This window comes from Protopterus annectens, chromosome 7.part1 (assembly GCF_019279795.1).
Source record: "Protopterus annectens isolate FY-2018-M chromosome 7.part1, PAN1.0, whole genome shotgun sequence".
Lineage (NCBI taxonomy): Eukaryota > Metazoa > Chordata > Ceratodontiformes > Protopteridae > Protopterus > Protopterus annectens.
Genome location: NC_056740.1, coordinates 253,757,791 through 253,785,260, shown reverse-complemented (window position 1 = coordinate 253,785,260; position 27,470 = coordinate 253,757,791). Strand labels below are relative to the sequence as shown.

At 41.4% G+C, this 27,470-nt stretch overlaps 1 protein-coding gene across 2 annotated transcripts in view; it reads left to right on the top strand.

Annotated features, from left to right (window-relative positions):
* CCDC66 (coiled-coil domain containing 66) overlaps window positions 1–27,470 on the top strand; it is a 1,871,188-nt gene that overhangs the window by 1,318,721 nt on the left and 524,997 nt on the right. For both annotated transcript variants that reach the window (XM_044078704.1, XM_044078703.1), the window contains exon 14: window positions 819–971. In XM_044078704.1, the coding sequence (XP_043934639.1) occupies window positions 819–971 (153 nt within the window). The remainder of the gene's footprint in view (window positions 1–818; window positions 972–27,470) is intronic.

Below are 27,470 nucleotides of genomic sequence, written 5' to 3'. Positions count from 1 at the left end.
AAAAATAGCAGTAATGGTAGTCCCAGCAACTAGCTAGATCGAGACCCAGAAAAAAAAAAACAGTAACTGCTGGATCCCACGAGAACTTGCAGGTCAGCTGTGCCAAGTTCTTAAGCAGGAGGCTGTGCACTAATGGGTTAAACTGCTAATTATAATAAGTATGTTATACAAGATAAATCAGAAAGGGAAGGAAATTCAAAGTTAGCTGAGTAAGGCTAACAGATACAGAGTACAAGGGTGTCACTGTGATGTGCTGTAACTACTGTTGTATATTATTTATGTTGCAAAGCAAGTTAAAGAAACATTTTAGTAGCTGGAGGTAGCACCAATGTGTCGCTAGTGGTGGGGCAGTTTTTGCAGCCAGGAGAAGGATGCAAAAACAGAAAAAACATTGTACTAAAAAGAATAACATGTGGTATATACATTATGAAGAAATTATATTTTGAGAAGTATGCAAGAAAGCATTTTGGCCCTTTTAGTTTCACACTTGACGTCATCATTTCTGTACACCTTTCTTTTTTTACTCAAAGAATTTCCTATTAACAAAGTAATGAATTAATACATTATAATATTGTAATGAATAGTGTAAATAAAATTATTAACAAAAAAACTATACACAGCATATAGTTTAAATATTTACAGATATTTGTTTCTATGCACCTTTCAAAGTAAATTTTTCTTGTAAATATTAATAAAGCAGCCATGTTCTTGTATTTCCTAATGTATAAAAACAGTAACTGCATACTTGAAATGAAAAACAATCAGTACTAGGACAAGTAACCTCTGCATGCACTCTTTGACATCTGTATTTATTTCAGATGAACAGAGTCCAGTGAACAGTACTGCTGCAACAGCAATTTTAACACCCCGTGACTTTTCCAGTAGTGAAAATAAATCTGAATTGAATGAGAATGCTCATTTGATCACAGAAGCTGATAAATCACCTAGAAAAGACACCGCTGTTCAGACAGGTATGGATTATTTATTTTGTTTTCTTTTTTAATTATTAATTTCGAAGTGCATTCATCGAGTCTAAAGCATATTTTGCGACTAGAAGTCAGTTTCCTTAATTAGTGTTACATTTGCTGTATCCTAAACAGTGTATGAGTAAGTTGCTCCATATAGATGATTCTCACTGAAAATTTGCTCTGATAGAGCCCAGCTTCATTGGCATAGAAGGGTAAAACACTGACTTGTACGAAGTGATGGAGCTCAGGCACAATTTGGAGCTAGTATGGGGTAATGAGAGTGGACAGCAAGCTCAGTTCACCTGTTCCAGGGGGAGGAAGTTATGGTTCCTGGTGTGGCTGTGTTCCAGTGCTAGTACAGGCTTGCACACAAACTGCTGACTTGGGGGGGGGGGGGGGGGCATAGGTTTTGAATCGTAAGCTGGTGATAGTAGCGCTCGTGGGCATGTATGTGTGAGCAAGCGTATATCAGTGGAGAGAGTATTTATTGCACCAGTATGATAAAGTGCTTATGTCACTTCAGGGAGAGGAGTTAGGATGAGACAAATGCCTCCTCCACCTATGACAGAAGGATGCAAGTCACCGATAGGAGGGAGTGCCTGTCTGTTGAAGCTAGAATTGTAGGTCTCACTTTGTGTTCCACGTCTAGGGGGATAAGCCAAAGCTTCAGTAGGTGGGACCAGGTGCCCTCGACCATAGCTAAATTAGAAGAAATGCTGCCCTTCAGCCCTGAACTGCAGGGAAAGTGGGGTGGGGACAAATGCATTCAGAGGTGGTAGGTGAGTTATACCATGGCCGTCATCTGAAGCAGTACTGTAATTGGGGAGACATCCAAGTACCTTCATGGCTGCTTGGATGATAGCCCCCCCATCCCCACCCAGAAAACTGTCATCCTGAGCCTGGGTGAAACAACTGGCTAGGGGAATGAATGGACATTTCTAATTAGAAAGAGGCTTGATGATCGGCACCCATGGGGGTAAAATGCACCCAGAAAAAAATGTGACATAAAATATTCCTTCTTCACTTAAATAATTTGTCCAGGAATAAACATTCACAAGTTCAGACAGAGAAATATTCATTGTTGAACAGTTTGGATTTATATTTTGCATCATTTAATGTAGCTTTCTCTGTTTAATTTGTAATTAAACTAGTTGGTATGAATAACTGAGGAGGCAATCTGACTAAAAAAAAATAAATATTTGTCCTTCTCCACGAGAATGTACTATTAAGATGTAGATTTTCAAGCAAAAATGGGCAACATTCAGAAAACTTTTCTAAATAGGCAGAAGCCTTGAGAAAGACTCGTTAGCAACATGACTATCCATTTCATGACATAGATGGTAAACTAATGGAAAAAGAAATGCACACTGACTTTTTTTTAAAACAAAATAATTCACTGATTGATAAACTAGATGAAGAAAACAGAAACGGGGAGAAAAAATATAATTATATACTGTATACCTAAGAAGTTGAAGACAGATAGTATGGTTGGTTTCCTATGTTCTTTACTGTACAGCACCTACGTTACTGGTCAGTATGTCCTCATCCCTGCTGTCCCCAAGATCTGTATTAATGAAATTCATGTGTGATCTTAACAAGGAAATTGTTAAAATGATTTGTGGTTATAATGGTTGTGGAGCTAGAACAATAGGGAGAAGAAAGGCATTTCCTCATTTGATTAAAGCTTCAAAAGAGAAAAGCATCAAGCTCCATATGTCATCTTTGGATAAACTGAAACTTTTTTTTTTTTGCATGGAGTGACTAATTTCAACATTCTAGCCGAAGCCACTTAGCATTAAAAATAATATCTTGCCACATATGGAGTATATGGTCGGGTCATACTTCTCACTTAAGAGACAATCTGATAAGCTCAAAGCCTGTTAATTCTTGTAAGAAACCAAGGTGAGCTTTATTCTTGTTTAAAAGAGTCACTGACCCCTTCTCATAGTGCTAGTTTCATAGTTAATAAAATTTTCCAAATAGTTGAATGGCTTCCAATTACAGCTGGATAATAAAGATGTTATTTACTAAAAAGGTAATAAGTAAACAGAAGTTTTACATAAACATATGTCCTACAGAATTTGCATTTTTAGTTAATTTAGCATTATTAGTAGTTATAGCTGATAGCTCCCTCTGTTTTGGTCATTGTATAACAATGATTGTAAGGACATTTTTTACTTAGCCCAGATAATTGCCAAAGGAATATCATCAAAGTCTAAAGAGGTAATCACTCCCTTATGTTCGGAATTGACCAGGCCCATTATCGAGTACAGTATACCTTTTGGGATGTATCTTAATAAATACATCAAAGGAACAGAAATAACCCAAAGATTCCTAACCAAACAAATCACAAGCCTAAAGTTCCTGAGCTACCAAGAGAAGCTAGAATGTCTCTTCCTTTATTCAGTATCTTACAGACTTCTGAGGTAAGATCTCTGTCTCACTTAGGGTACCATTCGAGACCTGAGTGTTGTGGACCTCCTGCATCTCCACAACTCCAATATCTCCACCAATAGTAGAGCCATGGACTAAAATCTACACCAAGTAAATAAAACATGGTGGAGGGACAAGTTTATAACCCAAACCTTTGGAATAAACTTTCCCTGCAAGGTAAGCAGTACAGCTCGCCATCTTTAAGCATAACCTAGACGATTAGAAGAGTATCCACAAATTTACTCCATGATTGACTGTTATGAGACTTTTGGAGAAAGGAGATGCAGCCTGAGTGAGGATAATTGCAAGACATGAGTGGTCATAGAAATCTAACTTTGGAATATCTATGGTTATATGAACGTGGTGAAACTAATCTAATAATACACTATGACCAAGTGATTTTCTTTGCATCTCTTCTTTTGAAAATTTGTTTTGGAGGTATCTTTCAAGTATCATCTTTTAAACTAATATATTAATCTTGTAATATCTGTTTAATTGTGTATACATATTACAATGAGAATTTTAGATTAGGGAAGTTGTATTCAATCATTTTCATTGAATATCTTTGTTAAATATTTGTTTTAAGCTAATGATTATTCATAAATTATAATGTTACAGCCGTAAAATATTAATATTAATTTCATATCATGTAAATATTCTGTAGTTTTCTGTATTTTTACACTCTGTAGTAGTTATGAGCTTTGTTTTGTTTTCTTCTGCAACTCATTGAGCTGTTGTTGAGGTGTTTCCATGGCAACATCCTGGTGCACTTAGTTTAGTCTGAAATATTTTAAAATATATATTTCTAATAAAACCTGGATAAAAAAAAAAAACTTGCCCTGCCATCATTTTCTTAAAGTGCAAGTGATTTTGAAATGTGCACTTTTTGTCTGTTTGTGGAGGGCAGCTGTCCCAGTGTAGTTGCTGACAGTGATCAGTGCAGCTCAGCTGGTGTTTCACTTATTGGTAGTGTTATTTTTTTCAAGGTAGGGTAGAAAGGGCTGTCTATGATCATTGAATAGTGTCTGCAGGGTCAGCTTGATGCCCCTCTTTCGAGACAAATTACATTGCTTGCTGCAACATCCTGTCTCTGCTTTCATGTCTTTTCATACAGATTTGATGTGTTTTTGAGGGTTTTATGGTGTGATGCTGCAAGGTTATATTTTTGTGAGGCAGTGTTGCAGGGTTTCAGGAGTTATGGTGCTGGTGCAGTAGGTTTGGTTGTCTTGGCTTCATTGATACTGATTGTAGGCAGATTATATTTATGATAATCTTATTGGTTTCAGTATTCAGAGAGTGATTAGTAATTGCAACTTTAGCTGTGTGAAATGGTCTTTAGTCATTTAGAGGCAAGAGTCATTGTGGAGATAAATGGGGAGGTAGGTGGAATAATTAGATGACATTACAAGGAAATGTTTCAGATTATTAGACTTACTGCATTGGACAGATAGTATTTTTGAAGGAAATGCCAGTATAGAACACAGATGTGTATACTTACAATTAATTATTTTTATTTTATGTATAGGGATGTGATTGGAAATTGTATTTATTATAGCTTTTCTGAAGTTGTATGACAGGTTTTCCACTACAAGGTGACAGGTGGACATGGTTTGAAGTATGTTATTCTGCATGCTAGATTACTTTCATGATCATGAATGCTAAGTATGTCTCTGTTGCTTTTGATGGTGTTCTTTTTTGTTAAAATAAAAAGCTGCTAATATACAACTAGTAGAATGCTTTAAAACATAAGAACATTTTACACTTAAAGCATTATATGACCCTCCATTCATTTGTACAATAACAACCACTAAACCTTTATTTTAAAGTGCATGTTACTGTCTGTTATGAGAGTGGAAGTTATATAAACCTTATGATGTAATGGGATCCTATCTCGCCTACATTCATAACTGATGGGTTCGGAGCCGATCCATCGGCTCCGACTCGGCCACTATATAGTAGAACGAAGTCTCTAATTGGCTGGGCTACCCCTTATCCCAGAATGCACCACGCCTGCTTCCTCAGATCTCGTTTGCCGCTTTTCAAGCTAGATGTGGTCTCGACTTGGCTGGAGCTAAGTGGTTTTTTGTTACTTTTTGGTTTTTCACTAATTTAACAAACAGCTGTTTTAACAGCTTTACGTGTGTGTGTGTGAACCTTTTTCTGTGTGATTGGTATTTTCTAATTACCGGGCAAGGCCCGTTTAAGTTAGAGGGCCCTTGCCCTTATTTGTGAGTCACTGTATTGATTTTGTCTATTTTTAGGGGGTGTTTTCGCCCTACTGTACGTCCTGCTTTATCGGGCTAAGCCTGTTTTAGTTAGAGGGCTTCTGCCCGTTTTGTGTTCTGTATCTCGGGCCAGTCCCGTTTCTGAGTCAAGGGCTCGTGCCCTACTTTAAGGTTACTTTTTGTGGTGAAAGATAGTTGGGTGATAGGATGTCAAAAGAGCAGAAGTCTGGTTTTAAAAAGTGCACCAAGTGCAATTACAAAATGTCTATTACTGATAGCCATGCTGTTTGCGTATATTGTTTAGGACCGAAACATTTGCAGGAAACATGTAGTGTTTGTCATGCTTTTTCCTCTAGGGTCCTTCAAGAACGTAAAAATAAATTGATCCTTAAGGGCCTTATTAAGCCCTCCTTTGAGGAAGCTTTGGCTTCTCCTTCCTCTCCAGCTTCTAAAAAGAAAAGGTCGTCGGCTCCGACTTCCAAGAAGCATAGGTCGACCTCTTCTTCCTCGGCTCCAATGGCTTCGGAGCCTCGGGTGGAAGGGTCTGCCTCTATACCTCTTTCCTCGGCTCCATTGGTGTCGAGCCGCAGGTTGGGGGATCGAGAGGCGAATCACCTGCTTCGGCTCCTTTGGTCTCGGAGCCGTTGGAGGTGTGCAGCTCAGACTCTCCCCCCCCCCCCCGGCCCCGAAGTCCCCTTCGGCGCCGATGCTTATTCATACGGTTCCAGATCCGGTGCCGATGGTGTTGGAGCCATTTCAGAGCCGGTCCCCTGGTCTATCGGAGCCGAGAGAGAAGTCGTCTCGGCCCCCATCTATTTCCTCTAAATCCTCCAGGTTGCCAGACTCAGATTTGGACAGAGTTATCCAGAGGCTTTTCCAGTCCCCGGTTTTTGCAAAAATGGTCTCGGCTCCACCCCACTTGGCTCCGGAGCCGGTCCCCACTTCGACGCATCCGATTCCTCCTCCAACCTCCTCGGAGCCGTTGGAGTCGGTGATGGTAGAGCGGAGCAGAGTTGTCCAGTCGGAACCGAGACTCCCTCAGAGCTTCTCTGTTCCGACCATCATACCTACCCTGTCCTCGGCATCAGGGTTTGGTACCGGGGCTTCCTCGGTCGGGGCCGAGGGGAACACTTTGGAACTGGTAGCTTCAGTGCCTAGTCTTCCCCTCGGAGCATCGGCCGCAGGGATTCCCGGTACCGTCGTGGTCCCTCAGCCGGTGTCCTCCGTAGAGTCTGGAGGCCCTGCTTTTGAGGCCATGAGGAGTGCGCTGGCCATGTCCTTGCCGGCTCAGCAAGTCTCTACCTCACTGTCCCTAGACTTGGGAACTGGTGCTTCTGGTGTGCTTCATTCCCATGACAGTGGGGCCCCAGGGCCTGAGGATACCCCCTTGGGGGGTTCCCTTCTCCCGGGAGGTCCTTCTGAATCCGCTTCAGATGAACCTCCAAGAAAGAAATTATGCAAGAGGAGGCACATTGACTCCCAGGATGAGTCTATCACTTCAGATACTGACCTCGATGATGCGGAGGGGTCCCCAAAATTGTCCTCGGATGACGTCTCATTCTCAGATATCCTCGAGATCCTGAGACAGAGAGGCGATTGGCAGTCCAAAACCCCTTCCGCGGAGGAGTCAGTCTTCCTCAAGGCTTTTGGGGCCCAGCCCTCCGCCTCCTGGGTGTCTCCACCCTTCGATGAATTACTAGATTTAGTTTCTCGAAGGGTGTGGGAACACCCTGACTCTGTGGAACTGGTGCCCACCAGGCCTAACAAGTTCCTCTCAGCCCCTCCTCAAAAGGAATTTTTGAACAAAGGAGTTGCAGTAGATGCGATGGTGGTGGCATCTGCCACTCAGCAAGACGTGGCAGAGGCTTCAACGTCTATTCACCCTCCTAATAAGGATTCCAGGAGCATGGATAGGTACGGGAAGCATACCCTTTCTTCAGCGGCCTTTACCCTGCGGTCGCTGAATTACCTTTGTCATTTTACCAGGCTCCAAAGGGACCTCCTCAAAGAGTTTGGTGAGTCTCTTACAGGTAATCTTCCTGAGGCGTTAGCCCAAACTGTTGGCGCCCAGATGACTACCCTATCTTCGATAGTCAACTCGTCCATGAGGCTCATCTCATAAGCGGACGAAGGGGCGAGTAGAGCAGCGGGAACAGGCGTGGCTCTTAGAAGACACACCTGGTTACGCTTGTGTCCCTTTGCAGAGGCTTTTAAGTCTTCCTTCACCGACGCCCCCTTTGATGGGTCCTCCCTGTTTGGACCCAAGGTGAAGGACACACTGACTCGGTGCGAGCAGGAGGGCAAGACCTTGACTGCCGTGGGGGCCCATTTTTCCGCTCCCACTAGACCTTACCCCAAGGCCCAGAGAGGAGGGAAAATGTGGTTCAGGAAATCTCAAAAGTCTTTCCCTACTCCACCGAGTGATCCCCTCCTCTAGAGGTGGGGGGGGGATTCAGGAAGATGCCCCAGAGGCGGCAGAGGCCCCCGTAACTCTGGAGACTGCGATTCCTTTCGTGGTCCATCCTACGCTCCCCGTCCCTGAGATGTGGCCCGACTGCGCATCTCTGGAGCCAGTCGGGGGTCATTTTGCGGAACACCCACAGGCTTGGGAATCTATCACCAAGGATCAGTGGGTGCTCCGAACCATAACCGGAGGCTATCTCATCCCTTTCATCAAGATCCCCCCTCTTCCTATCAGGAAATCCCGGATGTGCCACCCAGTCAACGGGATCAAGCAGCGGTCGAGGTTTCAAAGCTGCTAAGAAAAGGAGTCATCCAGCCTGTCCCCGCCAACCAGATCGGATCAGGAACTTACTCAAGACTATTTTTGGTGCCAAAAAAGACAGGGGACTTGAGGCCCATTTTGGACCTCAGATCATTGAATCGCTTTGTAAAAAAATCCAAATTCCGAATGGTCACCCTTCAGTCCATTCTCCCGTTATTGGAGAAGGATGTCTGGATGTGCTCCATAGATCTCAAGGACGCTTACTATCACATTCTGATAAGTCAAGAGTCCAGGAGTCATTTACGCTTCCGCCTGGGAACCAGTCATTTCCAGTTCCGAGCCCTGCCCTTTGGTCTCACCACAGCCCCCAGGGTATTCACCAAGTGTCTGGCAGTAGTGACAGCTCACTTGAGAAGTCTAGGATTCCAAGTGTTTCCCTATTTAGACGACTGGCTCCTTACTGCCACCTCCAAGCATCTATTAGTTCGGGCGCTTATGACCACAGTCAGTTTGGGTCATTCACTAGGAATCATGTTCAATTGGGGAAAATCAGTGCTGCAGCCGTCTCAGCGTATTACCTTTATAGGCGCAGAGTTAGACACAAGAAGAATGCGGGCATTCTTGCCGGTAGAAAGGATTCATGTCCTGCAGTCTCAGGTTCAAACCTTGTTACCCAGATCACGAGTTCAGGCCAGACTGATTCGGCAGTTATTGGGCACGATGGCCTCGACTATTCTTCTAGTCCCCTTAGCCAGGCTACACATGCAGGTGCCACAGTGGCTACTGTTGGTTCAATGGTCCTTTCAGGAACTTCCCTTGAACCATTTGGTCCAGATTACCGAAATTTGCTGGCGGGACCTACGTTAGTGGCTGCTTCGGTCCAACCTGGACCAGGGGTGACCCTTTGCCCTTCAGCCTCCCATCGCCACGGTGACCACGGATGCCTCCCAGATAGGGTGGGGGGGTCATTATCTGGACCGGTCTGTCCAAGGCACGTGGCAGGTTCACAAAACGCACTTACATATCAATATCCTGGAAATGAGAGCGGTGCTACTGGTGTTGCAAGCACTTCATCATGCTCTTCCCCGTGGTACTATTGTGATCCTATCCGACAGCATGTCGGTAGTCTGGTACATAAACAAGCAAGGCGGAACCAGGTCCTACCCTCTTTGCCGAGAGGCCATTAGAGTGTGGCATTGGGCGATTTCTACCCAGCGTTTCCTAGTGGCAACGCACATTTCGGGGAAATCCAATGTGATTGCAGACAGGCTGAGCAGGACTCTCCTGTTGCCCTACGAGTGGTCCCTCAATGACAGGGTGGCTGCAAACATCTTTGCCAAGTGGGGCCTCCCTTGTTGCGACTTGTTCGCCAGCCCTCACAATGCGAAATGCAGGGAGTTCTTCACTCTGACTCCCTCTCAGGGGCAGATTCCCAGGGATGCTCTAGCTCACAGTTGGCCCCCCGGTCTACTTTATGCCTTCCCTCCGATTCCCCTTCTCCCGAAGGTGATACAGAAGGCGATTTATCTAGGAAGCGACATGATTTTGATCGCTCCACACTGGCCTCGTCAGATTTGGTTCCCCTTCCTTCTGAGGTATGCGGTGGAGGGCCCATGGTTTCTGGACCTGGTGCCCGACCTGTTGACTCATCAGTTGGGACAGTCTCACCCATCCCCCAGGTCCTTGAGGTTGGCCGCTTGGTTACTCCACTTCCAACCTTAGTCAGAGATAACTCTTTTTCTCCAGACGTCATCCACATTTTGTCCTCTTCTCACAAACCTTCCACTATTAAACTGTATTCCAGCAAGTGGAAGAGGTTTGCTCTTTGGGCCCAGCAACGAGGTATAGATCCCCTTACTGCCCCAGTACCTCAGGTTTTAGAATTCCTGGCTTCTTTGTTTTATTTGGGCTCTTCAGTTTCCACAATTAAAGTCCAACTGGCGGCTATCTCTAATTTTCATGTCTCCTTTGAGCCTTCCTTAATGGCAAACAGGCTTTGCAAATCTTTCCTTAAAGGAGCGTGGCTCCTTCAGCCCCCAATAGCCCATCCTGTGCCCCCTTGGGACCTGAATATGGTTCTAGCTTCTTTAACTGCCCGCCCCTTTGAACCAGCAGCTACTTGTGATATAAAATTTCTATCTTGGAAAACCGCCTTTTTGGTGGCAATAACCTCTGCCAAGTGGGTCTCAGAGCTTCAGGCTCTCTGTTCTAATCCTCCTTATTTGACCTTTCACAAAGACAGAGTGTCCATCAAGTTAAATCCCTCTTTTTTGCCCAAGGTAGCATCCCCCTTATGCATTCAACAATCCTTGGAGCTCCCTGTGTTTTTTCCCAAATTCTCCAATAGCGCAGAATATATTTTCCATCGGTTGGATGTTCACAGACAACTGCATTTTTATTTAAGTAGGACCAATCAGACACGAAAGTCAGATCAGCTTTTTGTGTCCTTTGCGGAAAATAGGTTGGGTCAACCGGTGGCTAAAACCACCATAGCGAAATGGATCAAAGATTGCATCTCTTTCATTTATTCACGGTCCGGCAAAGAGCTACCTTTCCCAGTCAGGGCTCATTCTACCAGGGCAATGGCTACCTCTGTAGCATTCCACTCCAAATTATCGATAGATGATATCTGTGCGGCCGCTACCTGGACTTCTCCACACACCTTCATTTCTCATTACAAGATAGATGTGGCTTCTCAGGGTAGAGCTTCCTTTGGTTCCACAGTTCTCAGGAGTGTTTTCCAATGAGCCACCCGGGATTTAGGTGCTAGGGACGCTGTCCCATCAGTTATGAATGTAGGCGAGATAGGATCCCATTACATCTTTTAGTTATGTACTTACCATAACTTCGGATGTATGGGATCCATCTCGCCTACATTCATACGTACCCGCCCTCTTTCCCCCTTCCCATTGGACTTAGAGGGAATGTTGCTACTTACTGAGTTTTTCTCTTGAAGGACTTTAGTTTGTTACAGTTGCTGGTATGTCTCTGTGTCTGGATGTAGGTATGATAGCGAACAAACAAGATCTGGGGAAGCAGGCGTGGTGCATTCTGGGATAAGGGGTAGCCCAGCCAATTAGAGACTTCGTTCTACTATATAGTGGCCGAGTCGGAGCCGATGGATCGGCTCCGAACCCATCAGTTATGAATGTAGGCGAGATGGATCCCATACATCCGAAGTTATGGTAAGTACATAACTAAAAGTTTAATGTTTGATAGGAGCATAGTGTTTTTCTTTGGTAAATATAACACAGTCTTTTATAGGATCATTGGAGATTACTAGGCTATCGACCTGGAGTTCCCCTTTGGTACTTTTATGTATAACATCTGTTACTTGAAATTTAAAGTTATGATCAGGGCCAAACTCATTAGCATATTTTACTAATGCAACAGTTGGAACAGTCCTATGTATATCAGATCTGTGTTCAGCTGCACAATCTTTGAGTTTACGAGTACATTTGCCAACATAAAAAGCTGTGCATTTCATACAAGTTGCTAAGTGCACTATATTCATGGCATTACAGGTAGCATAACAAACAAAAGTATATTCCTTTCCAGTTTTGGGGTGTTTGAAAGTATTACTAGTAGTAATGTGATTGTAACAGCTACAATTAGAACAAGGATATGTCCCATGTTTTTTGCTCACTATTTTATGTTCATTACTGGGTTTAAAGTCTTTGTAGCAAAGTTTTCTTTTTAAATTCTAAAGTTTCTATATGCAAAGTTCAGTTTGTCACCTAATATATACTTTAATTCTGGCATAGCCCCTAAGATATTCCAGTTTTTAGAAATTATTTTCCTTATATCATTGGTTTTCCTACTGTATGTAGTGACATATCTCATATTATATCCAGTTTTTTTGAAGGTTTGACTGTTTAAGTAGCAAGCCATATTTAGGTCCCTGGAATAGGTAGCCCTAGTCCCATTTGATTTACAGATATGCAGTAAGTTCATTAGGTTTGGGTCTGAGATTGCTCTGTAAGCCAGGCATAAGTCTCCCCTCAGTAGTCTATACGATACAGAGCATAGTGACATGGACTTTAGTCGGTCTATGTAAGACACTTTCTGGAGTCCCTTGATTTTCTTTGTTAGTAACCTCTGATGTCTGTCCAATTGCATTTGCTTTGTATGGTACATGCCGAATGGGGCATTATACTCTATTATGGGACAGATTAGGCTGAGTATAGAGGGGTTATAACCTCTTTTGCTGTCAAGGTGATGCCTTTACTGATCAAATGTGCTACATAGTAAGCCTTCCTTACTACAGTAGACGCATGATGGTCGAAGTTAAGGTTGCAGTCAACTTGTGATCCCAGATTCCATACCATTTCATGGGTACTTAGAATGTTATTGTTTATTTGATAGTATGAAGGGACATTGTGCCAGACGGAGTAATGATGCATTTCTTTGCATTCATTTTGAGACCATGACTAAGACACCAGTTGTTGGTCTGCATAAGACCCTCCTAGAGCATACCGACATCATGTTGGTGATTCAATAATTGCACCCAGTTTGCAGTTGTCCACAAACTTAGTCAGCCACAACCCCCTTAGTTTTGACCTGAACTTCTGAGAAGCATATACCAAACAGTAGGGAGCCCAGCACTGACCCCTGTGGCACATCGCTGGTGACAGGTCCACTGGTTGATATAGAGTCATCCACTTTGATAGTGTGTGTCTAGTTTGTGAGCCAGTTGGCAACCTGTCTTAAACAAAGGGGTTTATATTAATTTTACTAAGTTTATCGGTGATGCCTGACTTGTGGGAGCGTGTCGAAAGCTTTTGCCAAGTGGAGGTATGCTGTGTGCACAGATTTGCCCTTGTCAATGGCTGTGGTCACATTTTCAAAGAAATCCACCAGATGTAGCAGGTAGGATCTGCCTTTGACAAAGCCGAATTGGGTAAGATCCAGAGTTTGGAAGTCGCCTATGTTTTTGTTTGAGGTTCATAATGATACGTTTTATGGCTTTGCAGATGAGGCTGGTCAGGCTTATGCATTTGTAATTCCCCAGGTATGTTGCTAGGCCACCTTTGTGGAGGAGAACAACTGTTGCTGTTCTCCATTCCCCAGGAATAGGCCTGTGGTTAGGCTATGATTGAAAAGGGTACTTTAAGGTGATGCTAGTTCATGTTTTATCCTGTTTAGAATATAGCCTGAGATTCCATCTGGTTCCATTTGCCTTGGACAAGGCTTTGCTGACCGGCTCTTCAGATATGTAGGGTGGGGGTGGGGGAAGGTTTGTGATAAGATTGGAGGAGATAAGGGATTGAAATTCTTGCCATACCTATCCACTAGCAAGTTTGTCATCTCTGTGGGATCAGTGTGTGTGATACCATTGGTCACTAGTTTTGTACATGCTTGGGTCCTACCTTTTAGGCTATGTGCATAGCTGTAAAAGTCCTTATGGTTATCCATGACTGTTTCTGCTAAATGCTTCTCAAAGAAGAACTTAGAGGATTTGACAAGTTGTCTTATTTGCCTGTTGAGGCTGAGGAGGGCACTTTTCCATTATTGGGGCCTTTGCCTTTGTTTTCTTGGACAGCAACTTTTTACATTTATTGTAAAGTTTGTTGATGCTAGATGCCCAACATGGTGGCTTGTTTTTACTTGGGGCTGTGGCTTTGTTTCTTTCTCTATAAGTCTATACACTTATGCAAGTGATTGTACAGGGCTTTAGTGTAAGGTTTGGTGTGGTTACCACTTCCAGCTGGGGGTGGGGCTTGGAAAGCATTTACACTTTCACCTAGGAGGGTATATTTTGCCTTGGTGAAGTTTTTTAGTCTGATTTCGTCCTTTGTGAGTTCTGGTGTTATGACTTAAGTTACAGTTTTATTTTTATCACCAAGTCTCTCAGTCCACTACTATCTAAATGTTACAGAACTTTACATCAGAGTTATTATTATTTGTAATTAACTTAAATAACTTGGACAAGCTTCCTTTGTAGGTCAATTTATCTTCAATTATAGCACTCGTGTAATGGGGGAATAAAGTTCTGTCCTTTGCCTCTTCACTCGTACTATCTACAAATTTGTGTAATTTCTTACTGATGGGTAATATTAGCTGTTAAGAGATTAATGTAACTTATAATCTTCCATTAAACATTCTGGTAACTTAACATATTTTCATAGCAATTTAACTGTAATACTTACCCTTTCCTTTTTTATACATTCATTTTAACATTGTTTTGAGTTTCCACAAATCTAGAGGTGTTTGCAATGGGAAAGCACAAATATTTCTATTTTGAAATTAATGAGGTTTCAAAAACATATTTCTTAATTGTTTTTATAGTTGATTTCATTTATGCAGTCTAAAGATTGAAATGCATTTCCTTCTAGGGTATGTTTTTTTAACCAGATGAAAGGATTGTTGCATATTTTCAATTTATCACAAGTAATAAACTTATAAGAATTTAGTATAATCTGCTCCTGAATGTTTTTTCAATGGTGGACAGTAGTCTCTCCTTTGATAATCACATCGCCACAGTAGTCAGGAAATCCTTCTATGTGGCACACCTCATCACAAAAGGTTTCTCATCCAGGAAAAAAGAGGTCATTGTTCCCCTCTACCCGTCACTCATTAGACCCATTATAGAGTACAGAGCCCCTTTTGGTATGTACCTCACAAGACATCTACAACAACTGGAAAGGCCACAGAAATACCTCACAAAGAGGATTACTGGCCTCAAAGAGATGCCCTATGCAGACCATCTCAAAAAACTGCAGCTTTACTCCGTTGCATATCGCCTACTCAGAAGCGATCTCTGCCTAACACACAAAGCTATGTCAAACCCAGAGTTTTTAGACATGCTCCACTTAAAGAAATCCCAATCCCTACGAGCTACACGCTCTAGGGACCTAAACCTCGTCACCACAATAAACAGAACATGTTGGAGGGATAGATTCCTGTCCCAGAGACTTCCCATACTCTGGAACAAACTACCTATCTATATCAAACAAAGCTCCTCATTAGCACTGTTCAAGAAACATCTTGATGATTGGATGGGAGATAGGAAATTCACCCCGGGAATCACTTCTGTGGCTCTGCTTGATAGTGGCACAGGAAAATAATTTTCTTGGGTGGCGAAAGCCAGGGTACCTTTGGCTAGGCTTATATAGGCCCTAGGGCCAATAGCCTAGTACCTACCTGTGAACCTATAATGTAAGTTGACTCTAACCAGAGTATAATAGAGTTAAAATTTGTAGCAATGGAATAAGATTCTTTGTAAGGGATGCTAATGCCACCATATTCCCATAGTCTAACATGATTTCTATAAACAATTATCAGCTTTTTAGGGTACAGCATCAATGAAGTTAACATTTTTTTCTATTTTCCTATTAATGCTATTGAATGACATATATATATATATATAAATATATATATATATATATATATATATATATATATAAATATATATATATATATATATATATATATATATATATATATGTGTGTGTGTGTGTGTATATAAAATTTTTGATAATAGTTGCTAACATTCTTAAAAGTAAAACAAAAACACTAATTCCATTTTTTTAATAAGGCGTGACACTTCAATTTTTTTTTCAGAATTATGATTGATAATCTTATTCACATCTTGATAGGTTTTTATTCTTAAATATTTTAATTCTTGTCCTTCCCAATTATATTTTATAAACTTACTATCTAGTAAATGATTCAGCACTAAAGTTTATTATTATTAAATTTCAGCAGTGATACTTCTTTAAATGTTCCAATTTCATCTTCTTTTTAACTTTATTTTCTCATATCCCACTCTGTTCTACTTGTATATTTAAAGATGTAGTTATAATAATATTAAATGAGCAAATAATTTAGGAATATTTAATAGATAATTATAATACTATTACATAAATACATAAGCATTACACTATCTGTCAGATTACTTATTATTTGTGATTAGTAGACATGGATTATTAAACTTTTATGTAGTAATAGGGGATAGCTTTATATGGAAAAATATACAACTAAGTCATTAGTCTGTTTTTTTTTAAATATTTTAATTATTTATGAGTCACAGTAGCTTTGGGCTAGTTTTTGAGGAAACTGTAGGTCTTCATTGGTAGAAAGATAATTTAATATTTTTTTTATTCGATGGGCAAACTATGAAATTTGGTATCCATGGTAGGTTGTGTTTTATTAGTAATATATACAGTTACTATTGTAGACTTGTTTCTGCTTTTATTTACGAGTTTCAGTAGTTTAGTTTGCAGAAAGGAATAATTCAAAAATGTGGAAAGTTAAGATAGTGTTGGAGGAATACACTGGTCTTGTATGCAACTACATTAACATGGTGGATAGATGCATCATATCTCTTGGTAAAATAATCCTTCTCAAATTTATACTATGGATAGTTTTAATTTGTTGTCTAGTAATGTAAATGGATTAAATAATGGCAACAGAAGGAAATCATTAAGAAGATATTGAAAACTAAATAGGGGAGACATCATATTCTTGCAAGAGACTCAACTGATAAAGATGCTGAATATCTAAATAACTTTGGTTATGAAATGTTAGCATCTGCTTCTTTTAACAAAAATAAAAGAGGAACTGCTATACTTTGGAGACAATCTACTGCAATGGCTAGGTCTTGGAATCTATTAAAGAGCCCAAAGTAATTTATATATTTGTACTAATTAAATATAATGGCAAACTCTGTATATTAGCTATTTTTGTTGAAACCCTGGAATAAGTACAAGTGTGGGTAAAGATCACAAACTTATTACAAAGTCATTGGAAGGGTAGTGAAATTTTAGCTGGAGATTTTAACTGGATATCTAGATATAACTGAACAGAAAAAAAGCTAAAATTGTACCATAAACTAAAGTATTAAGCAGACGGATTTGTAGTAATAACAATCTAGATGACTGATTAGTAAAAGTAGAAGATAAGTCATTGTTCTTCACCCATTATTCTTATGCATATGGAACACAAACTAGAACTGAAATGATTTATGCTTCCACGGATTTACTTAATAAAGTTAATTCTAAAGGTATTTCTTGTCCTTAATACAGCAATGGATATAAGGAAATTTCAGATTTATATAAATCTGACAGTGATAACCAAACCAGAACAAAAACAAAAAAACAAGTATGGAACCAACCAGCAAGAAATCCACCAGAATTAGCGTGCAACAACTTTTATTCATCGCTTTCATCAACAGTCTTCTTTAGAATAAAATCACATAAAAACTCTCCGCATTATATAGAAAGAATCAACCAATAAAAAAAAAACCATAATGCTAATTAAAACATTCAGTTAACAAATATACATATCGAATATGTACGAATATATATTAAAAATATACAATAGACTTTAAAACTCATTTTTTACTTATAAATAACCTCCTGTTTTTAAAAAAATGTTTAATGTTAATCATGTCATTTAAGTTCAGGAGTTTTGTCTGCACCTAATTTTAAGTGCTATAAGGCTTCTTTTTGTTCCAAATAGTTCTTAAAGTTACCTCCCCTAGAATCTGCAAAACCTTGTTCTAAGATATTTATTACACACCAAAGTATGTTTATAAGTGCACTTTTTATATATATAGGAAGTTATTTATTTACCGTTCTATAAGTTATTCATACGTCTTAATTCCTGTAAACAATTCTAATCAGTAGGAAACCTCTAATTTACTCCTTCCCATTAATTTATACAATTGGGGTAATAACATTGCAGCATAAGCTATTAACAGGTAAAATGCAAACACATTATATATCAGAAACAGTACAATGCAAAACATTGCTGTATCTTTTGTTTTGCCAGTTTACGTCTAAATAAATATGTTTTTAAATAAATGTTATTTTGAGCAGATGTCTCAAATGTACACTTGAAGAAAGTTCAAATCTCTTCTCCTCATCGTGGCTGCAATTCAGGTACTTCCTGCTTTCACAAACATTAGTAATGAACTTTGAACACTTCTGGGACCCAGATTTCATCAAAACAGCTCGAAAAGCAGGCAGATAAAACTTTTGTCAAACCATTTTTCTGTCATGTGGAACTTGTTTTTAATGTTGTTTACTTGTTTAGTTAGTAAAATTTAACCCCTCCATTTGTCAGGTGTATCCGGCTTCCACAAGTTCGTTTTTTTGAGAGAGCTCTCCCCATTGTTGCAAGACCCGTTTAAATTAGAGGGCTGTTAGTGGCCCGTTTAATTTTGAGGGCCAGTCCCCTTCCCTTGTGTGTGTTTGTCTTCCCTGGATTGTTAGGAGACTCTGTTTTACTTAGAGGATTCCTCATCAATATTACTGGCATCATTAATAGCGTTTAGATATAACTAATTGTGTGTAGTGTTTTTTATAACTTAGTAGAATAGTTTTGACCTGTTTGAACTCTTTGTTTTGCAGTGTGAAGATATTCTCTTCAAAATTTTGTTAACCTAGTCAGTTTTTAGGCTTGTAATTTCATAGCCTATTTTTGGAAACTTAAATTAGAATTACTTGTTATTGTTATTGATATTGTTTTTTCCTTAAAACCTGCAGTATGTCTAAAGATCAAAAGGAGGAGAAAGAAATTAGACAGTCCGGGTTCAGAAAATGTGGTCAGTGTTATCAAAAAATGTCAGTTACCCATGGGCACACTAGCTGTGTTTATTGTCTTGGTGCCCTCCATTTACAAGGCCCATATACCATTTGTCATGGATTTAGTAACAGGGTTCTACTAGAGTGCAAAAATAAGCTCATAGTTAGGGGCTTATTAAAGATTCCCTTCTCAGAAGCTTTAGAGGGATCCCAGAGCTCCAAACCCTCATCTCCTTCTTCTTCCAAAACTGAAAAAGTGAGCAAAAGATCTGCTGTCTCAGCTGTGGCCACAGAGCCACCTAAAAAAGTGGTCGCCTTGAAACCAAGGGCTCTTGGCTCCGACAAATCAAAATCTACCTCTTTGGCTCCAGCTGTGACCCCGGAGGTGACAGAGATGCTCAGTAGGAGATGGTCTCCGATTTTGGAGCCAGTTACTCCCATATTGAGATCACCCATGTTGGAAAGGGCAAGATCTTCTTCATTATCCCCCCATTCCTCCAGGAGCTTATCTGATGATGACGTGAAGAGACTGCTCCGAACACCAGCGCTGGCAAAAATTTTATAATTTCCAGACCGAAAGGAATCTGAACCATCCAAAGCATCATCCTCAACCTCGATTCCTCCTCCGACCCCACTTGTGGTTTCGGAGCCAGAGATCTTGGGTCCGATAGTGGAGGTGTCGGAGCCGAGACAGCCTTTAGGTTCATCGTTTCTGACATCTGCGCCAAAATTCTCGCTTCCAGGGGAGGTGAGTTGGCGTGGACAGTTTTCTGATCCAACTCTACCCCTCAGTGCCTCAGCGAGGTTGAGCTCGGCTCCATCATTTTCGGAGCCACCTGCTCTGTCTTGGGGTCGATCCTCTGTCTCTTTGGAGCCAAGGACCTCTTTGGAGCAGGGTGAGGGGGCTTTTGATCTGATGGAGAGAGTGCTGTCCCCCCAGACAGCTCCACACTCTGGCCCAGGTTCTCTTCCCTCCCAGGCACCTGTGTTGGTTTCAAAATCACCTCCCCCCCAAAGCGTAGAGACCCAGAATCCCAGGAAGCCCCTGCAGGTGGCATCATCTCTTCCAAAACTTCACCAGAGTACCCCTCTGAGGAAGTCCCTCGAAAGAGATTGTGCAAGAGGAAGCACATAGACTCCCCTGATGAGTCTATCCCTTCAGATACCAACCTGGATGATTTGGAAGGGTCCCCACGGTCCCCCTCTGAGGATGCCTCCTTTGCTGAAATCCTTGAGATCCTTAAAAAGAGGGGTGGCTGGAAGCCCACCAACCCTTCAAAGGATGAGTTGGTATACCTGGATGCTTTTGGGTCTCGCCCTTCCACCTCCTGGGTGTCTCCTCCCTAAGACCCAGCTGATGAACGCTGTTTCTCATAAGGCTTGGACTTTTCCAGATACAGTGGAGCCTGTTCCGCAGAGGCCCAATAAATTTATCACAGTTCCTTCAGAAAAGGAATTTTTAACCAAAAGTGTCCCTGTAGATGCAATGGTGGTAGCAGTTGCCACCAAGGAGTTGTCAGAGACCTCCTCCTCTGTCCATCCTCCAAACAGAGTCACGGACTATGGACAGGTATGGAAAGCATGCCTTTTCTTCAGTGACATTTACACTGCGGTCGCTGAATTACTTTACCCATTTTACAAGACTTCAAAGAGATCTCCTAAAAGAAGTGGGAGATACTCTTCAGGGTACTGTAGCTTCGGGGATCGCAGATGAAGTTTCCTCTCAGCTCTCCACCCTCAACTCGGTTGTTAACTCCTCCATGCAACTTATTTCATATGCAGCTGATGGAGCGAACAGGGCAGCAGGTAAAGGAATCTTCTTAAGGAGACATTCCTGGATGCGTTATGCAATTTTGCCGAACCCTTCGTCTTCCTTCACTAATGCCGCCTTTGATGTCTCGTCCCTTTTCAGGCCAAAAGTGAAAGAAACTTTGACCAAGTGTGAACAGGAAGATAAACTTTGTCTGCCATAGGAGTCCATTTTTCCGTCCCCACTAGACCTTATCCTAAAGGTCAGAAAGGGGGAAAAATGTGGTTCCACAAATCCCTAAAAGGTTTTTCCAACACACATGGTGACATTTCCCCCAGGGGCAGAGGGGGAAGTAGCAATGGAAGACACCGACCTCATGGCAGAGGGGGTCTGCATAATCAGGGCGACAGAGATGCATTCTCTGGCATGCCCTCCGGTGCTCCTGAAAGGAGGCCTGTCTGTCTATCTCTGGAGGCAGTCAGGGGACACTTGTCACTGTACCCAAACGCCCAGCTAGCAGTCACTCAAGATAAATGGGTACAAACAATCATATCCAGAGGTTATTACATACCCTTTTCCACCCCCCCATAAATCAGTCCTTTCCAGATATTCCACCCGGTCAGACGGACTGTGCAACATTAGAGATACACAAGTTGCTAGAAAAAAAAGAGTCATCCAAAATTTCCCTGCAGACCAGATTGGATCCGAAACTTAGTCAAAGTTCTTTTTAGTTCCAAAAAAGATGGGACAGGAGACCCATTTTGGATCTCAGCAGATTGAACAGGTCTGTAAAGAAGTCAAAGTTCCGGATGGTGACACTGCAGTCGTTATTCTTTTTTTTTCAGGAAAGATGATTGGATGTGCTTGATAGATCTCCAGAACACATACTACCACATAAAGATGGACAGATGATCCAAGAGACACTTACACTTTCAGCTGGGAGCCAGTCATTACCAATTTCAAGCACTGCCCTTTGGTCTCACTACAGCCCCCGAAGTGGTCACCAAACGCATGGGAGTGGTTATGGCTCACTTGAGACGTCTAGGATTACGTGTGTTTCCGTACCTAGATGACTGGCTCCTGACCACCACCACCACCAATCATCTACTACTACAAGCAAGGGACAAAACCATACTTTTGTTCCAGGTTAGGCATTACAATAAATTTCAAAAAATCTGCCTTGTTGCCTTCACAGCGTATTACTTTCTTAGGCACAGAGTTGGATTCAGAAGAAGTGGTGGCAAAACTTACCCCTGGGAGAATTCAGTCCCTACACTGTCAAAACAGAAGCTTCATATCAAAAAGAAAAGTTCAGGTGAGGTCTGCTACAGGTTTTTGGTACCATGGTAATGGCAATTCTTCTAGTACCTCTAGTACATCGCCACATAAGGGTCCCCCAATGGTTACTCTTTGCCCAGTGGTCTATGCAAGACCTACTACTGTCACATCAGATAATTATCATGGAGTCATGCAAGAAGGATCTTCTGTGTCGCTTCAATCGAACCAGTTGTGCTTAGGCCGTCCATTTGTATTTCCGCAACCGACAGCTGTACTGACCACGGACGCTTCCCAGATTGGGTGGGGGGGCATTATCTGGGAGGATTGTTCAAGGCTTATGGCAGGATCACGAGAGCAACTTGCATATCGATGTCCTAGAGATGAGAGTGGTGCTTTATGCATTGCAGGCATTCCAGGACTCTCTCCCGATAGGAACTATTGCAATTGAAACAGACAACATGTCAGTAATGTGGTACATAAACAGGGAGGAACCAAATCGTACTCCCTATGTCGAGAGGCACTACGGATTTAGCAATGGGCTGTCTCTTCTCAACATTTTCTGATAGCAATGCACATCCTGGGAAAATCCAACATGATAGCGGACAAACTCAGCAGAGCGATTCTGTTGCCTCTTGAGTGGTCCCTGAAACAAGAAGTTGTGGAAGAGATCTTCCAAAAATGGGGCCAGCCTTGCTGCGACCTTTTCACCACTTCCATCAACGCCAAGTGCAGCAGATACTTTTCCCTCATCCTCCCCCCCAGGGAAGTCACCAAGGGTTGTACTCGTACACAATTGGCCCCTGGGACTTCTTTATGCCTTACCACCCTTCCCCTTAATACCCAAAGTACTTCAGAAAGCCAGCAAGTTGAACAGTGCTATGATACTCGTTGCACGTTACTGGCCTCGACAAATTTGGTTCTCCTTTCTCCGGGCCCAACTTCTGGAGGAACCATAGATTCTGGACCCAATTCCAGACCCTTTGACCCACTCATTGGGAATGTTCCATCCAGACCCTCAAGTTGACAGCATGACTGCTCCTATTCCACAATTAGCCAGATGTTTCGATTTTTCCCCTGCTGTTAAACATATTGTGATTTCTTCCCACAAACCATCTATGAGAAAACTGTATTCCAGTAAATGGAAAAGATTTTCATACTGGGCCATTAAGTGCAATATAGACCCTTTTACAGCTGCTGTCACAGCAGTTCTAGAATTTCTCTCCAATCTTTTGACGAGGGTGCAGCAGCAGCTACCATCAGGGTACAACTAGCAGCCATATCTAATTTCCATACTGGGGAGATGGTAATATCTATCATGTCCCACAAGCTATGTAAGGCTTTTTTGAAAGGTACCTTCCTACTATGACCCCCAATCAGAGAACCTCCAGCCGCTTGGGACCTAAATTTTGTTCTAACTACCTTAATCTTGCCACCCATCAAACCTGCATCATCACATGATATAAAGTTTTTGTCATGGAAAACTCTTTTCTTGGTAGCCATTATCTCCGCCAGAAGGGTGTCAGAGCTCCAAGCTCTCTCTATAAGCCCTCCTTATATAATGTTCACAAAGACAGAGTATCCTTAAGAACTAATCCCTCCTTTTTACCGAAGATCTGTTCAGAAAACAATTTAAATCAATCTATTGAGTTGCCAGTGTTCTTCCCCAACTATAGCAACAAGGCAGAATATAAATTACATCAGTTAGATGTACACAGACAGTTATGCTTCTACTTCCACAGGACCAAAAGTTTCAGAAAATCAGACCAAATTTTTGTTTCCTTTTCAGACAAAAGGAAAGGATTGCCAGTTTCTAAAGTAACTCTGTCAAAATGGCTTACAGACTGCATTTCCTTCTCATACAGCAATAATAACAGACAATTACCAGGCAAAGTGAAAGGCCATTCCACAAGAGCGATTGCAACGTCCTCTGTTTTTCAAGCTAAACTTCCTATGGACTCTATCTGTGCAGCTGTGACATGGGAGAGAGCTCATACCTTTATTACTCATTAAAAAGTAGACGTGGCCTTCCAGAACAGGTCTTCCTTTGGATCCACTGTACAGAAGAGTCTGTTCTCCTGAGCCACCCAAGGATGCAGGTGCTAGGTATGCTGCCCCAGCCAGCAAGAATTAAGGTGAGGTAGGACAACATAACATTAAGAAGTTATGTATTCACCATAACGTTCCATGTTTGTTGTCCATCTCACCTTTATTCACCCTCCTTCCCCCTCCTTTACTCCTAGAGGATCGGGCGGATTATCAGCTTACCTTCAAAAGTTTGGTGGCCACTTCTGCGACACTGCTTCTGCAAACTGCGAACCGCAAAATTAGAAAACCGAATTGCCGAATTACAAACCCTCGCCCCCTTTTTTGACCCATAGTAGCACTCGTTTCGGCAGTGGAGCGATCGGGAATGTCGAAGTTCGATATTCTTACGAGATTTAGGGATGTTGGCGTAACAGAATTCGGCTAAACTTTTCACGTATAAGGCCATTTGGAAATGTGCTTTCGCACAAATGAATATATACCGGATTATCATATACATACATATATATATATATATATATATATATATATATATATATATATTTATTTATTATTATTTATTTTACATTTGTTAACCGGGATGGTCCGACTGGATACATGTCCTTTTTCAGCGGAGGCCCGGGGAGAAAAGCTCCAACAGTTACATTGATAATTAGGTACAGTAAATGAGCTGAAAGAACTTAACAAAAACATAGGCTATTTACATACAAGTACAAGACTGCCATTACTATTTCTGAGATTACTACAAATGTAACATTAATAACATATTAGCAAGGACGGTAGGCAGTATAATGACAGAGTTAGACAGGATACATATTTCTTTATCACAGTATACAAAGTACTTATCATCTTAGCTAGTTGTTTATGTTTTAGTTAATGGCACAGAGCTAGTCTGGGTTTGAGCAAGGACATAGCCAGTGTGACTTGAAGTGGAGTTTTAGACTATTTTGAATTGACTTAGAGAAGTTGCAAGCGTGATGTTATTTGGGAGAGAGTTCCATATTTTACCAGTGGTGTTGGCAAATAGCGTCACCACCTAGGTTGAGAGATTTAGTTGTTTGGACAAGGAGTCTGTTTGCTGAGCGAAGGCAGCTTAGATTGGAGTAGGGAGTCATTAAGTTTTTTAGTGCTGGGGTATTCTCAGGTTGTTTAAGGATTTTGAAGGCCTCTATGAGTTGGGACTGGTGAAGAAGGTGTGGGAATTCTATCCATCCAAGCTTTTTCAGGTTAGTACAGTGGTGTGTTCTGTAGGGTAGGCCTGTAACAAACCTGGCAATGTGATTATAGCAGGATGAGAGCTTGGCCAGATCAGATTTGTTAAGGTGAGGACAGGAGAGGCATATAGTAGGGTAGAGAGAAGGTGTGAACGGGCTGTGGCTGCCCTGGCATTCGGGGTAAGGAAGGCTTTAATTCTATATAGGGTCCCAAGTTTCTTGTTGACTGACTTAATGGCTTGGTTGATATGTATATCAAATCTGAGTTTATTGTCAATGTTTACTCCTAATAGCTTTGTATAGGTGTCTGGGGAGATGATGGTCCCATTATTGGATTTTATAGTGAAGTTTTCAGTCGGAGATCTATTGGTTGGGTAGAAGAGAAGTAACTTGGTTTTGTTTGGATTTAAGATCAGGAGATGGTTGGCAAGCCAGTTTTCGACTTTGGTGAAGCTATGTTGGGTGGTAGTTAGTAGATTTGCAAGAGAGGCATTGGAACATATTATAGTCGAGTCATCTGCATATTGAATGCAGGTGGCTTCAGGGATGACTGTTTGGATGTCGTTTATGAAGACTGAAAAGAGGAGAGGTCCTAATATGGAACCTTGAGGAACTCCTATGGTATTTGGTAGTAGGCAGGAGAGCTTGTTTTGCCACATTACTGCTTGTTGTCTCCCAGTGAGGTAAGCTTGAAACCAGTCAAGGGCTGGAGTATCTAGATACAGGGTTTTTAAAGTATATAGAAGTAACTGATGGTTTACCATATCGAAGGCTTCGATAGGTCCAGGAAGAGAGCGGAGGATATTTTTTATTATTCGGTTAAGATTAATGTTTTCAGTAAAAGAGAGGAGGGCAGTGGTTGTACTATGATGGGGTCTGAATCCATGTTGAGAGTCTGTGAGTAGTTTATTTTGGGTTAGATAGAGCATTAGTTGGTTGTGCATGCACTTTTCCATAATTTTGGCAAGTGGTGATAGTATGGCTATAGGTCTATAGTTGGATAGTTCTGTGGATGAACCTCCTTTGTGGAGTGGAATAACATAGGATATTTTCCAAATTGAGGGGATTGAGGCCTTGGTTATGGTTCTGTTAATTAGGATTGAGATAGGGTAGGCTACGACATCTGCAGCAATTTGCAGGTATTCATCCGGCAGAAGATCGGCTGAAAGGGTGGTTGGCTTCAGTTTTTTCAAAAGCGATCTGATAAAGGATGTGGACACTGGCTGGAAGTTAAAAGAGAGTGGTGAGTCGGGTATAGTGTTTATAGAAGTGTGGGGAGGAGAAAGTTGGTTAGCTAATGACTGGATGGTTTCTGTGAAGAAAGTATTGAATGAATTGGCTATATCTTCTTGGCTCTTGTCAGATAATGTTCCTGGGGTCGGAGTAGTGGATTTGCCTGGTTGGAGAAGTTTATTTATGCCTGCCCAGTACTTTTGAGGGTTATTCTGATGTTTATGTTGCAGATTGTAGAAGTAATTTTTCTTATCTAGTATGATGGCTTTTTTAGTCTCATTTCTAAGTTGTTGGAATTTGATACGATCTAGGGGTAGTTTGGTAGTGCGCCATTTATCCCACGCTTTGTCTCTAGTTGTTATTTTGGTTTTGGTGTCTGTTGTTAGCCAGGGTGCTAGTTGAGTTTTAATTCTTATTGAGCGTTTAGGGGCATGCGAGTCAAGTATAGTAAGGAATGAATTGTTAAATGATGACACTGCCTCATCAAGGGGAAGGAACTTTAGTTTTGTCCAGTTACATGATTTGAGTTCAAGTTGAAATTTAGTTGGGTCAAAGTTTTTCTTGGATCTGATAGACCTATAAATAGGTAAGCTTGTACAATTAATTTTGTCTTTCATGATGTATGTGAGCAGGTGATCACTAAGATCATTAGGGAGAGTACCAGACATATAGTTCTGGGGATGACTGTTGGTGAGTATCCAGTCTAGTATACTCTCTTTTTGGTTATTGTTACCTGTACGTGTGGTAGATGATATTATCTGAGAGAATCCATGTAGGTTAACAGGGATGGGGTTGGACTGTGCTGTGCATTGGTTCCAGTCAATATTAACATCGCCCAGGACAATGGTTTCTTGAGGGTAGTTGTTGGCTATTCAATGTAGAATGACCTCTAGTGTTTCTACATTGTTCCCAGGGGGAATATAGGTGACAATTAGGTTAATGCCCTTATGATTATTTAGTAGAATTTTTAGAGCTAGTATTTCAGCGTTAGAGACCTGGGGTGGTTGTATAGGGTTAGTTATGATGTTAAGTGTGCTATTATATAAGACGGCTATTCCACCTCCTCTTTTCT